General features: G+C 36.1%; 1 protein-coding gene across 1 annotated transcript in view; it reads left to right on the top strand.

The window, feature by feature from the left end:
• The window catches only part of LOC127429960 (extracellular matrix organizing protein FRAS1-like), a 209,212-nt gene that overhangs the window by 111,424 nt on the left and 82,683 nt on the right, over positions 1 to 15,105 (top strand). The window contains exons 17-20 of the mRNA XM_051679361.1: positions 1,910 to 2,077; positions 8,250 to 8,390; positions 9,280 to 9,423; positions 13,762 to 13,917. Coding sequence (XP_051535321.1) covers positions 1,910 to 2,077; positions 8,250 to 8,390; positions 9,280 to 9,423; positions 13,762 to 13,917 — 609 coding nt within the window. The remainder of the gene's footprint in view (positions 1 to 1,909; positions 2,078 to 8,249; positions 8,391 to 9,279; positions 9,424 to 13,761; positions 13,918 to 15,105) is intronic.

Here is a 15,105-nt window from a genome sequence, read left to right on the forward strand (position 1 = left end):
AAACCAGGCACCGCTCATCACCTGGCCAATACCATCCCTACAGTGAAGCATGGTGGTGGCAGCATCATGCTGTGGGGATGTTTTTCAGCAGCAGGGACTGGGAGACTAGTCAGGATCGAGGGAAAGATGAATGCAGCAATGTACAGAGACATCCTTGATGAAAACCTGCTCCAGAGCACTCTGGAGCTCAGACTGGGGCGAAGGTTCATCTTCCAACAGGACAACGACCCTAAGCACACAGCCAAGATAACAAAGGAGTGGCTACGGGACAACTCTGTGAATGTCCTTGAGTGGCCCAGCCAGAGCCCAGACTTGAACCCGATTGAACATTTCTGGAGAGATCTGAAAATGGCTGTGCACCGACGCTCCCCATCCAACCTGATGGAGCTTGAGAGGTCCTGCAAAGAAGAATGGGAGAAACTGCCCAAAAATAGGTGTGCCAAGCTTGTAGCATCATACTCAAAAAGACTTGAGGCTGTAATTGGTGCCAAAGGTGCTTCAACAAAGTATTGAGCAAAGGCTGTGAATACTTATGTACATGTGTGTGTGTGTGTGTGTGTGTGTGTGTTGTTGTATATATATATATATATATATATATATATATATATATATATATATATATATATATATATATATATTAGTCATTATGGGGTATTGTTTGTAGAATTTTGAGGAAAATAATGAATTTAATCCATTTTGGAATAAGGCTGTAACATAACAAAATGTGGAAAAAGTGAAGCTCTGTGAATACTTCCCGGATGCACTGTACTCTGGAGGTTCTGTGGGAAGAGTAACACTATTTGTTCATAGGAGTGTGTTTGTATTATATACTGGAAGTGTTCCCAAAATTGTCCACAAAAGTGAGTTAAATTTAATAAAACCTGCCTTTGGAGACATCATCAGCTGGGAAAATGATCCATAAATAAAGTAGTCTATAAATAGGTTAGTCTATTTTAGGCTTATTATTATTGGCTTTACATTTAATAACAATAGAAATCTATAGTATGTCCTCAGTAATATATATAAGTAAACATTTGTGTTTATGAAACCTGAAAAATATACATTAATGGGACCTATCTCATGTCTTGTAAAAAAATGCCAAATGTTTAGGATTATGGTTAGTCTATATAATTATCTGAATTTAAATGGATAGTTCACCCAAAAATGAAATTATGTAATCATTTAGTCACCAATGCCATCCCAGATGTGTTTGACTTTCTTCTGTTGAACACAAAGATTTTTAGAAGAATATCTCAGTTCTGTATGTCCACACAATGCAAGTGAATGGTGACCAGAACTCAGAATGTCCAAAAAGGACATAAACATAAAGGCAGAATAAAAGTAGTCCATTTGACTCCAGTGGATAAATCTATATCTTCTGAAGCGATACGATATGTGTGGGTGACATCAGATCAATATTCCTTTTTTTACTGTATATCTACACTTTCACTTTCACATTCCGGTGTGGAGATGACTTTCATTTTCACATTGAGCCATCTACTGGTTGGGGCTTTTCAAAAAAATGACTTAAATATTTATTTCACACCCAGACATATATTACCTCTGAAGACATGGATTTAACCACTGGAGTTTTATGGATTACTTTTATTCTACCTTTATGTCTTTTTTGGACTTTCTGATTTCTGGTCACCATTCACTTGTATTGTATGGACCTACAAAGCTGAGATATTCTTCTAAAAATCTTCATTTGTGTTCAGCAGAAGAAAGAAAGTCATGCACAACTGGGAATAAATGGTGAAAGAATTTTCATTTTTGAGTGAACTAACCTTTAAGAACAAGGAACATTCCCACCATGATATAAAAGCAAACATATGTTTGTGTTTGTACATGCATTTGCACTCTCCTTTTTTTTTCATCTTTTCTCAGCATTTTTTCTCTGTCTGTGCAGTGTGTCATGCTTCCTGCAGGGCCTGTTTGGGTCCTGATTCCTCAGACTGCCTGAGGTGTGTCAAACAGGAAGAAGTTCTGCAGCCTCAGAGTGGACATGTCTCTCACGGGTCCTGTATGTTTGCCTGCAGGCCACATCATCACCTTGACACAGATCACACCTGCAGAGGTGAGCAAACATAATTTTTCTCTGAACATGAGAACACACACATGCACATTGAAGATTGCTCCCTGATTATAAATGATAATATACAAGATTTATTCTGGAAAAATAATCTCCACGCTATTGTGTTGAAAAACACACTGCAGATTGTTTGCATTAGCTGTACCCAATGTCCTCATCTTTGGTGAGTAAAAAACATTTAAAGATTCTTCTGCCGTTCACTCCAAATACACTAGGCTGTTGTGTATGATGTTAAACACCCTGTGGAAAATGGTGATCACTGAAAATTCAGATCTTTACTAAATCACTCCAAAAAGGATTAACAATGACATTTTCTTTACACATTTAAAAAGTAAGCTGTTCTTTTAAAAGGAGTCCCAGTGTGAATTGTCGGAAACAGTGATATTTACATTGTAAAAAGGTCAGGTAACCTTACAGATGTGTTTAATGTGGTAACAGATAAAGTAACTAGTTTTAAATATTAAATAGTCATAAATATTACATAATATGATTGAAACAACTTGATTCAACAATGTCAGATCAGGTAGAAATAGCTCCTTACAATTACAGGTTACCACTTTTTACAGTGTCAAATTTTATATGCTTCAAGTAAAATCAGGCATCAGAAGTGTATAATGTTAAATAGAAAAGATAGAGAACTGTTTAATTCATAGATTCCAATATCATCACTGATACAAAACGCATCCTTAATATAACCACCAATAGCACAGTGAATCTTTTCTGTATTTATGATGTGGCCACATGCTGAGAGCTTAAAGTGTTAGTTCACACAAAAATGAAAATCATTTAGTCACCCTCATGCCATCCCAGATGCGTACGACTTTCTGTCTTCTGCAGAACACAGAGATTTTTAAAGAATATCTCAGTTCTGTTGGTCCATTCAATGCAAGTGAATGGTGGCCAGAACTTTGAAACTCCAAAAAGCACATTAAAGCAGCATAAAAGTAATCCATACGACTCCTGTGGTTAAATCCATGTATTCAGAAAAGATATGATAAGTGTGGGTGAGAAACAGATCAATATTTAAGTCCTTTGTTACTATAAATGCACTTTCACCAGCCCTCCTATACTCATGAGAGGACCGAGTTCTTCTTCTTCTGTTTTTTGTCAATTCACATTTTTTGTGCATATCACCACTTACTGGTTAGGGAGGAGAAAGAAAAAAGGGAGGGATAAAGGAAAGGAAACAAATAAATAAATAACATTTGCACAACAGCCCAGTAGGTGGCTATATGCATGACGAATGCAAATCTGCAAAAACGAAGAAGACCTCTCGTGAACGGGCATAGGGGGAATGTCAAAGTGGAGATTTAGAGTTAAAAAGGACTTAAATATTGACCTGTTTCTCACCTACACTTATTATATCGCTTCTGAAGATATAGATTTAACCAATGGAGTTGTATAGATTGCTTTTATGCTGACTTTAAGTACTTTTTGGAGATTCAACATTTTGGTCACTCTTCACTTTTATTGTAAAGACCAACAGAGCTGAGATATTTTTCTAAAAATCTTCTTTTGTTTTCTGCAGAAGAATGAAAGTCATACACATCTGGGATGGCATGAGAGTGAGTAAATGATGAGAGAATTTTCATTTTTGGGTGAACCATTCCTTTAAGGGATGAAATTTCATCTCTAGTACAGCCACATATGCTACATAAATCTCCCATTTTAGAGGCTGATGGCTCTGACATGCTGTGGACTTCAATTGACCAAAGATAAGCTGAAAATATTTTTCTGAATTTGTTGCTACAAAATATTCAGTTCAATACAATTCAGAAATTCCTCGCTGTCTTGTCTAGGGGTGTGTTCACACTTGTAGTTCGGTTCTCTTGGTCCGGGCCAAAAAATAAAATGATACATTTAGTCCTGGTTCGCTTAGCGTTCACACTGGCATTTTTAACACCGAAACAATACAAAACCAAAGGCATCAGGAAAAAGTCACAACCTGATTGGACAGCTTTTATGAAGTATATTTTTTGACGGAACTTGCCGGTCATCCAAAACAATGTCGGCTGCTGGGCGAAATGCGCTCGTTATATTTATATATGTATATATGGTGGTATTTTTTACCAGCTGAGAACAAACGAAGAGCTAATAAAATGCGTAAAGGTGTCAAAACAGCGCCAGGAATTCCTCCGTTGCACACACAAACGAAGATATGCTGCAAGGACGGCTGACGGCGGTTCTGACACCTGTACCGAACTGTAATGGGTAACATCGCTCCTATCATGAGAAGAACCAGGTATGCTTGAGGTCAGTATTAGGCAAATTATTTCCTGTCTTTGGTCCAGGTTGCGTTCATATATCAATTGAACCGCCCCAGAGTTCGTTTGGAAGCGGACCGAGACCCACTATTCAGGCGGTCTCGGTCCGCTTGTTTTGTGAGCACCAAGGTTCGGATGGCAGCATTCACACTTGTTCAAATGAACCGCACTAACAGAGGAATCGCACCAGAGTTCGTTTTAATCGAACCAAACCTGCCAAGTGTGAACACACCCTAAGGGTAGTGAAAAAGTGACCAACAGGGCGTTTATTCAATGGATCTACTGTCATGAAGCTCAATACTATAATAATGACAGTGCCTCTTTCTTCAGTGAAGTCCTTTGTGTTGAACCAGCATGCTCAGGCAAATGCTGAGCTTCCTCATGTCTACTTGTTTCGGGCGTGTGTGTGTGTGTGTGTGTGTGCGTGCGTGCGTGAGTGTTTGTGTGTGCATGTGCACACAAGGAATTTCCAATGTATAAATCCCTCCATGCTAAAATCAGTTTGTGTGTGTGTGTGTGTGTGTGTGTGTGTGTGTGTGTGTGTTTGGTAGTCTGAGTGACTCAATAGGATGATGATAACCGTAAATAATTATATTTGAATGCTGCTGTAAATTCTGATCCAAAACAAGAGCAAAGTTAAACGTTTGTATATGGTTGTTTAAAGTGTGGGTAACCCTTAATTATAACTTTTATTAAAATAATAATTGTGCATTACATAATGCTTATCAGACCATAAGTTGAGATACAGTAAATTCAAATAGCTAGCTGAAAGTTTGGTTAAACTGTTATTTATAAACATGTTTTTTTAATTACATTTTGTATTATTGTAAGTTAAGGAACCTTTCCAAAGAAACTTTCAAGCACCATTTCTACAATGCCCAGACTCTTAAACCATAGTGTGTCTTTATAAATCGATTAAGAGTGCATTAAAGAATTCAGCCCATCATTGCATTTCCTTACCTCCACGACTTATGTATCATTCTCATCTCTTTGGCTTCATTTCAGAACACACCCCATGGGCTAAAATTTCTTGTAAAGAATGATCAATACAGTATGTGAACTGTTTGGACATGTTTATTGTACATCTGAACTGCATTAAAAAGGCTTAGCCCAATCATCCATGCACTCAATAGAATACATATTGATATAGTACTGGTATTCAGGATGCCTACTGCTCTTCTTGGGGCAACATACTGAATTATGGAAATAGAAAACCCATTTGTGTTGATAAGCAATGAAAACTGCCAAAGCAGACAAATGATTTAAAGACAAGGAAATGACTCTTAGGACACTATGAAGGAAGGTTGCATGTCACAGTATTGATACCTGTGTCCTAAGGGGTTTACTCCAAATAAAGATGATTGTCAAAGGTCTCTGCATGTTTATATTTGTCAGTTTTCCAGTGATTATGTATGTTTGTGTGTGTTGTATGTATGTGTCTTCCAAATGTCTTTCATATTTAAACCTGGAAATAGTATGGACGAGTCTAGACTTCTCACCTGTGACAGTGTTACTTGTTTAAGTCCACTCCTTTCATTCAGTTGTGCACACACTGCTGAGCTCTTGACAGACAGTCCTTTCAGAGGAAATGCATTCTGTCTGTATACACAGCTTGAGGCAGATTGAGCATCATGCCTGTTAAACCTGCTTTCAAATCCAATGATAGTTCCTGAATGTTCCTAAACTTGGGAGGGAATGTACTAGTACCAAATTTGTAAGAATATAAGTAACTAGTCTAAGCAGTGAACCAAGTTGGCTGTAATCCTCATAATGTGTTAGTAGTATTATGTGGTAGTCAGTGCAAGCAATGATAGTAAAAGAGGCAAAAGAGAATTAGGAGAAATGTTCCATGATGTTCCATGTATATTCCATTGTTGTTGTTGTTTCTGAGATTCAATGTGTTCAGTTGTCAAAGTGCCAAAATGAATTTAATGCAGATAGTATTGTTGCCAAAAGTAGGCTATTGTCAGACAGTATCTTGTTGGCAATTCAGAGGATGTGGCCACATAGAAAAGCAGAGTAGAAAAAGATAGAAGAATTCCTTTGCATTATGCAGAGTACAGGTGTGACAATCCATAAACTGAGAATGTTCTGAAAAGCATCCAAACATTCTAAAACAAAAGGCCAGTAAGAATATATTACTTAGTGAAATTAGGATAGACAGAAGAAGATTGAAGGTAGAACATAGGAATCTGTCTGTAAGAGAAAATATTAAAAAGTATCAGGTACCAAATCCATCCATCCATTCATCCATACATTGGCAAGAAAAAGTATGTGAAACCTTTGGAATTAGCTGGTTTTCTGCATTAATTGATCATAAAATGTGATCTCATCTTCGTTAAAGTCACAAGTATGGACAAACACAATATGCTTATGCTAACAACACACAAACAGTTATAATATTTCATGTCTTTATTGAACACATCCCATTAAACATTCACAGTGCTGTGGAAAAAGTAAGTGAACCTTTGGATTTAATAACTGGTTGATCCTCCTTTGGCAGCAGTAACCTAAACCAAGTGTTTTCGGTAGCTGCGGATTAGACCTGCACAAATTTCAGAAGGAATTTTGGACCATTCTTCCTTACAGAACTGCTTCAGCTCAGCCATATTCTTAGTTCTGGTGTGAATGGCTCTTGATGTCATTCCACAGCATCTCTATTGAGTTAAGGTTTGGGCTCTGAGTGGGCCACTCCAAAAGGTGGATTTTCTTTTTTTGAAGCCATTCTGTTGTGAATTTACTTTGATGTAAAGGGTCATTGTCCTACTGCATCACCCAACTTCTACTGAGCTTCAGCTGGCGTACAGCCACCCTGACATTATCCTGTAGGATATCTTGATAAACTTGCAATGATGGCAAGTGGTTCAGGCCCCGAAGCAGCTAAGCTGCCCCAAATCATGATGCTCCCTCCACCGTAATTCACCGGTGGGATGATGTTTTCATGTTAGTATGTGGTGCCCTTTTTATACCATATGTAGTGTTCTTCCCAAACAATTCAACTTTAGTTTCATCAGTCCACAAAACATTTTCCCAGTAGCGTTGTGGAGTGTCAAGGAGGTCTTTGGCAAACTTCAGGCACACAGCAATATTTTTGTTGGAAAGCAGCAGCTTCCTTTGTGGTGTCCTGCAATAGACGCCATGCCTGTTTAATGTATTCCGTATAGTAGACTTATTAACAGGGATGTTAACCAGTTCCAATGATTCCTTCAAGTCTTTAGCTGTCACTCTAGGGTTCTTTTTTTTTTTTTTTACCTCATTGAGCATTCTGCTATGTGCCCTTTGAGTCATCTTGGCTGGACGGCCTCTTCCAGGGAGAGTAGCCACAGTACTAAATCGTCTCCATTTATAGACAATTTGTCTAACTGTGGACAGATGAATAACTAAGCTCTTCGAGATAACTTTTTATTCCTTTACAGTTATATGCAAAGCAACAATTCTTGATTGTAGGTCTTCTGAGATCTCTTTTTTGCGAGGCATGGTCCACATCAATAGATAGTCAAAGTAGCTCCACACTTCCAATCTTGTTTCATTAATTGGATGCAAGGTTTGCCAACTTCTGACTCTAATTAGCTTTTGTTGATGTCATTAGCCTAGGGGTTTACAAACTTTTTCCAACCTAAACTGTGAATGTTTGAATGATTTATTCAGTATGTACAAGAACAATACAATAATTTGTGTGTTTTTAGTTAAAACAGATTGTTTTTTTTCATTATTGTAACTTAAATGAAGATCAAACCAGATTTAAAGACAAATTTATACATAAATGCAGGTAATTCCAAAGGGTTCACATAATTTTTCTTACCACTTTATGTATAAATGTTTTTTTTTGTTGTTATTTTTCACATTTTATCATATCTCACCTAAAACTATCACTTTATCGCCTCTTGTTTCAGAGTGTCACACCTCATGTTCAGACTGCACAGGAGGGAGTTTTCAGAACTGTACTTCCTGTTTGAAACCCAGTGTTCTTTACCAAGGACAGTGTCTCAAAAAGTGTCCCCATGGCTTTCATGCTCAGGACGGCTTCTGCCAAGGTGTGTATTTATATATATATATATATATATATATAAGTTCTTCTGTACTGCTTTGTTCCTGTTTTCCTACATTGTAAATATAGATTTAAAGGTGCCTTTAAAGGTGCTTTTGAGTCCTAGGGACTTTAGTTTTAAAACTGACAGATTACAACTTTTTATTGTATGAACATAACATTAAAACTGTTTGTACAATGTATCATCTTCTGTGTTCAAGGCTACTGAGCAGAAACAGACTTCATTCAATAATCCTCAATAATATATCATGAAATAATTAAATATGTCATACAATTTTGCAATCAGTAAATAAAAGTACAATGAAATGTGAGTAAAAATAAATAAACAAGGCACAAATTGTATTTATTTATTTATATAAAATGAAAAACAACATGAAGTACGTCATGATATACACCTTAAAATGTAAAATAGCTGACAAAAGTATAGCTGTATATACATCATGAAATGCTGAAACAAATAAATAAAAATACAATATAATGTGAGCATTAGTAAATACGATACATGGATTGAAATCCAATGCACCAATCAAAAGCCAAGTAATTCTTTAGCAACTTTGATAGGTGAAAGTGACAGTTTACTTTTTAAGTGACAGATATTTCAATGGGTATTTCATATTATCTTTCAATTTACACATATTTTTAATAATGCCCCCCTTTTATTGTATTTTTATTGATTGATTACAATATTTCATGACATGTTTAGCCTAATTATTCAATTATATATATATATATATATAGTATGTGTATGATTTTTATTTTTTATTTTTTATTGTGTCTGCTGCGTATTAAAATATATTTTAATATGACGATATTGTAAATATTGTAAATATTTTAGTTTAAATGTCAGATATTTCATTCTTTCCTTTACCCTTCAGCCTGTCATCCATCATGTAAGGAGTGCACAGGCCCCTCTCAGGCTGATTGTTCTGCCTGTCCGGCCCATGCCAGTCTCCATAATGGTTACTGCCGTACAAGCTGCCTTGAGGGCCAGTATCTGAACACTGAGAGCTACTGCAGTGGTGAGTGAAAACCTCCTCTGATCATCACCAATACATTGTCAAAATGCTTCCAAGTGACACCTTTGTTCTCAAGTCACTGCACCTGCTTGGATTTAAGGTGTCAAATGGCCAAATTTAGCCCTTGAGGGGGGATTTGGTGTTCAAAGAATATGTCAGCTACTGAGGTAAAGTCAATGCCAAGAGCATGGAATTGGGAAGTGTGTTGGTTCATTTGTAGAATGTGCTCTGAGCTTGTTACATTCCTAAAAGTAGGCACTCCTCTCAGTCTCAATCATAATAGGTCCAAATACATTTTTAAAACAGAAAGAACAAATTGCAATATACATTATATAAAAGTACATTTAAACAGAATACTTGTACTTTTACTTAATTACATTTCTAAAGAAAAAATAGTACTTTTTACTCCTTACAATTTTAAACTTGAAAAGTACTCATTACATTTTTGCAGGTCATTTTCTTTCATCTTACTGGACTGTAGCCGCCTTTTCACTGCATCAGACAGAGGTCAGTCATTATAAATGTAGTGTCCCACAGCGGCTGTGTGGAGTTCCAACCATCTGGATAGGTGGAATTTCAGATCTGATTTGAGCTTTGGATATGTTGAAATATTTGTGCGACTAGACCGTATGTGACCGCCCGACTGAATGTGAAGTATTCATTCAAAACTATGAGCATGAAGTGAGAAACACAGAAGTTTTTTGTCTTAAACTTTATTCTAAATGCCTGCTACTTCTACAGATTGGACATTTATGAAGTCAAAAATTATCATTCACGTTGCAAATATATATACTGTATAAAAACAAAAGGCATGTCATTTATTTCTACACTTGCCTTTGTATTTAAATCATATCTATAAATTTCTGTTCCCTATTTGTTGAATTATTATTGTTGTTGTTAGGCAACTATTAATTATAATAATAACTATAAATCCAGAGATGATAATGATAATACAAATAATGGAAACAATTCACAAAACCAATAACATTTCTAACTTTCTTCGAAGCTTCATTTGAATTTTTTATTTTTTTTTTATCTTTCTCTATGTCTCAAGGGGCTTGATGCTCTGACATCACAATTCGTGAGTGGCTTCTCCAATGCAACGAACACTGCGTGACTATGGTAACGTTTTTGCGAAATAAAATTATGTGGTTCATTACACGTCTCGGGGCAGTTCCGAAGTGAAATGTCCAATGTGTGCTGCTAAAAGCAAGTGAAATGTTCTCTCAAACAGATGAGGTTTTTAAGGTTAATGTTCTATCAATATTTAAATCAACAAATCCGACATCCCTACCCTAAACCTAAACCTAACTGATAGAGTCAGAAAAAGCAAATGTGAAATGAGAAACACAGCCACGTCATTTTGTGGTGCTTCTATGACACTTTCAGCTCACGTGTCGACTTACGTTCTCTTCAGGACTCGTACCCCTGTTCTTTACAATCACAAGTGCAACGCTCTAACAGTTGAGCGACCACACAATTTGATCACGCTCGAACAAGCTTGCAAATGTAGTTGGTTATGTCATGCAAATGTTAAAACGAGTCATGCGCTATAGTAAAAGTGTTTATATGTCACAAGATAGCATTGTGTGAGGAACAGGGTGAAAAGTAAGTGTTTATGAACTGATAATCTTCCATTTTACTCGTGATTTGAGTGAAAGGGTATAAATGTCATTGTTATTTAAGCGCCTCTAGTGTTCATTCCACCAGGAAATTGCCATATTACGTACAACAGGCCACATAAAAATAATTTTGCAAGAATGTAGTTATTGTAACATAATTCTTTGACCAGGTTGTGAATGCCACTGGGGGAGAAATATGACAGTCGTTGGAGACAGTAAAAAGGCGACTTAACAAACCAACCAAATTTAACAACATCCTCTCTCACACAATCTACTCTCTTGATTTTATTCTAGCTAGGACAAAAGTTACTTTTTACTTTTTAAATACTTAAGTACACTTGAATGTGAATACTTTTTTACTTTCACTCAAGTATGTTTTTGGCTAGATACTTGGACTTTTAATTGAGTAAAATGTTCAGTCAGTATCCATACTTTCACTTAAGTATATTTTCTGAGTACTTTTTACACCACTGGAAATAGATGTAAACAAAGATAGCTACAGCTATTTCATATTTTATATCACTGTCAAATAAATATTCATAACTACAGTCTTGAAAAACACAAAATAGGTATCATTGAAAACTTAGAAGCTCTACTTTACAATGCATGTAGGTATTATGACCAAAACTGAACAAGTGCTTTGAAATTTTCAGACAATTCAGAAGTGTTCCGTTTAGATCATTTATTCATTTATTAATAATTTTACACTGTACATATTATTGTTATCGGTAAAAACATCAATCTGATCAAATAGCCATGTGTCTTATGTTGTTGGAAAGCTCTCAAAGAGTAGAATACAACCAGCCTATTTGCTTTACTAGCAGAAAAAATATAGCAACAATATAAAAATATAATGTATATGTCTTTGACATACATGTTACATGTAAACAGATTTTGCATATAAGCCACGTTTTTGCTTATTACTTCACAAAAAATGAACAGAAATATCACATACCATTACTTAGAGGAAGGATTCCTGTTTAAGTATGCACACACACAACCTAATTTATTATTAGATATCATTAGATAATCCACATGGAGCACAGTGTCTGGCTAGAAACACATAAGCTTTCCTGGATCAGATGACTTCATTGGAAATTATGTAGTATGTTGTGCAGCGTCATGGAATGCCAAACCAATCGTATTAGGATTCAGATCACTGCAACCAGAGGTGGAAGTCATCCAAATATGGGCAGAGGGAGAGGATCGTTCACTCTAATTACATATGGCCACCAGGATATGGCACTAATTACTTGATACAGATTCAATGATGGCTCAAATGACATAGAATGGAACTGAATGAGATCTCATTACTCATGTCTGCATGCTTTGGAGATAGAGCATACCTTTAGTCATTGTTGTATTTGATTGTGTAATTAATTCTTGGAGGCTTTTGGACACATGAGGATTTTTTTGGGGACTAGGATAAATTACATTTGTAATGCTATAACTTTTGATTGCTTTGTTGTATCAACAAGAAATTTTACTCAGTTACAGGTGACATGATTGGGAACAAAAACAAGCACTTTTTCGGTGCTACCTTATTTACACCCTGATATATATAATGTCAAATCAGTGATTTTTTTATTTATTTATTTTTTTTTCCAGCAGTTTCTTAGGCTGAGAGTCTCATAATTTATAATAATCTATATCATTATAAAATGACACTATGTGAAATGTCTGATGTCAACCTTTCTTCAAACTGTTGTAAACCTGTATATGATGTTTTGTTATTGAGTGACATTTGTGACTGATTTAACAGTAAATAGCTCTTAAATTGAAGTTTGCAGATGGATATTGAAATAGATCAGGTTGGGTTGGTTTATGTTAATAAACTGTATATTCTGCCTGGCTGCTGTTTATGTGGTGGTGGAATAGTTCAGAAAGACTCTCTGACTGTCACGTCTAGATGTGTTTTTTGTTCATGTTTTTCCATGTCATGTTATGTTATTTCCTGTTTCCCTGCCATGTCATGTGATTCCCTGTTTCCATGTCAAGTCATGTGATTATCCTGTATCCCTCATGTTCATGTGTCCTGTTCCCATTGGTTATAGTATTTGTTATTTGTGGTTCATGGTCATTGTTTTGTTATCTTGTTTATTGTTCAGTCTTGTGATTGGTTGTCTTGTTTACTTGTTACCCATGACTGTGTATTTAAGCCCTCATGTTTGCCATTGTCTCTTGTCAGGTATTGTTTATGTAACGTTGTTTAAGCTAAGTTACATCATCATCATCATCATCATCATCATCATCTGCCTGTCATTGCCAGCATCGTTACACTGACATTGAAATCTTAAAATATATGTGGACTATCTGAATAGCATGACATTTGCAGAGGCAAGAGCCAACAAGGATATACACTAATACCTCATAGCCTGCATATTCTTAGTTGACTTGGCAAATGGTTTTCATTGGTTAATATGCATTGCTTTATTATCTGTGCCCTCAGTGTTTTCATGGCAATGGAGGCAGTCTACTTTTATAGCTGATAAGGAGTGAGAGACGCTATACAGATGAAAAGAGTGTTTACTTTTGCACCTTTAGGAATGTCATGATAAAAATCAGATGATCCCCTTTTTTCTCTATCCCCTCTCCTCTTGGCTCACCTCAGTTTTCTAATGAATGGATTACTGAATTTAGCAGTAAGGCTACACTATATTATAGTTAACAATAATTTGTGCTTTTTTTCTGTCTCTCTGCCTGTTTGTTTGGTTCTCAGAATGTGAGGAGGGATGCCAGCGGTGTGTGGCAGATCTGCAGACTGGCTCTGGCACAGTGTGTTTGTGGTGTAAGGTTCCCAGGATGTTATTGCTTGGAGATCGCTGTGTACCGCAATGCCCACCCAGACACTACCGGTGGCATGGGGCCTGCAAAAGTAGGTGTGAAGCTAAAAAGTGATGTGAATCCAAAGTTTAAAAAAGTATGTTGTTACAACCTTGCAAGACAATGAACTGTATTGAAGAAGGGATTGATTTAGTTCAATCAATTGAATGAAAAATAACATGATTAAAATATGTACTTGTCTCCCACATATCATTTAATTAATTTGACTTTTTTGAATCCATTTATAGTATAAGTTTGTTGAAATTAATGAGTTTATTCAACCAGAAATGCAAATTCTGTCATCATTTACTTGCCCTCATATATCACTTCTACCATGGAACACAAAAGTCTATATTTAGCAGAGCTATAAGTTTTAAGATGTTTCATCATCGTGAACTTCATTATCATTATTGGCATTATCTGACAACACTGATAATTCATCACATCACTCAACCTCATCTGGCTGTTCACCTCTGAGTCTTTTCAAAACAGTGTGCCACTTTATTTCCAGCATTGAGCTTTATTATGTAGATATTATGTCATTCTACTTGATATCTCAATGTAATGCAGAACGCTTGTAGCTGGAGCCTCTGTTTTCATAACCCTGATGCAATTACCTGTGATGCTTTGAAAGTGGCTCCTCTGCTGACAGTGTAGATGAGACGGTGCATTTATTTTTATTAGGGAGTGTGATGTAGAGCTCAACTTTAATTCTAAATCTTTTATGATGTTGATGTGTTCTATAAACTGTTATGACCTTCCTTAGTTGCCAGGCTGTCATGTGATTTCAAGGGAATGTGTATGTATGCAAATGTGTTCATATGTGAGTGTATATTTATAAAGACTCGGTGCGCATATGTATGCGTTAAAGGCAAAAGACCATTAATGGAACATACTTGCACTTTGCGATGCCAAGTGTGTTTGCTGTGTTTGAGGTTATGAAGTTATGTCAAGTTGATAGCGTATCTAGATAGAAATTTCTTCACTGAACACAAGTACTGTGTTTCAGCTGTATTCCTTTTAGTCTTCTTTTATTTTAATGCTATTGTGAAATGTAAATGTGCCTGGCAACAGTTTTGATGAAATTTCAAATCTATATGATCCAATTGTTGCACTCTTCTAAGATTTTAAAACCGTAATAACCAGAATCTGCAAAAACGGACTTCTGCATAAACCATCCTTCTGGATCTTCTACACATATTATTAGTGCTTGAACGATCAGTGTATTTAAGTGTCTGAT

The sequence above is a fragment of the Myxocyprinus asiaticus genome, chromosome 3, assembly GCF_019703515.2.
Source record: "Myxocyprinus asiaticus isolate MX2 ecotype Aquarium Trade chromosome 3, UBuf_Myxa_2, whole genome shotgun sequence".
NCBI lineage: Eukaryota > Metazoa > Chordata > Actinopteri > Cypriniformes > Catostomidae > Myxocyprinus > Myxocyprinus asiaticus.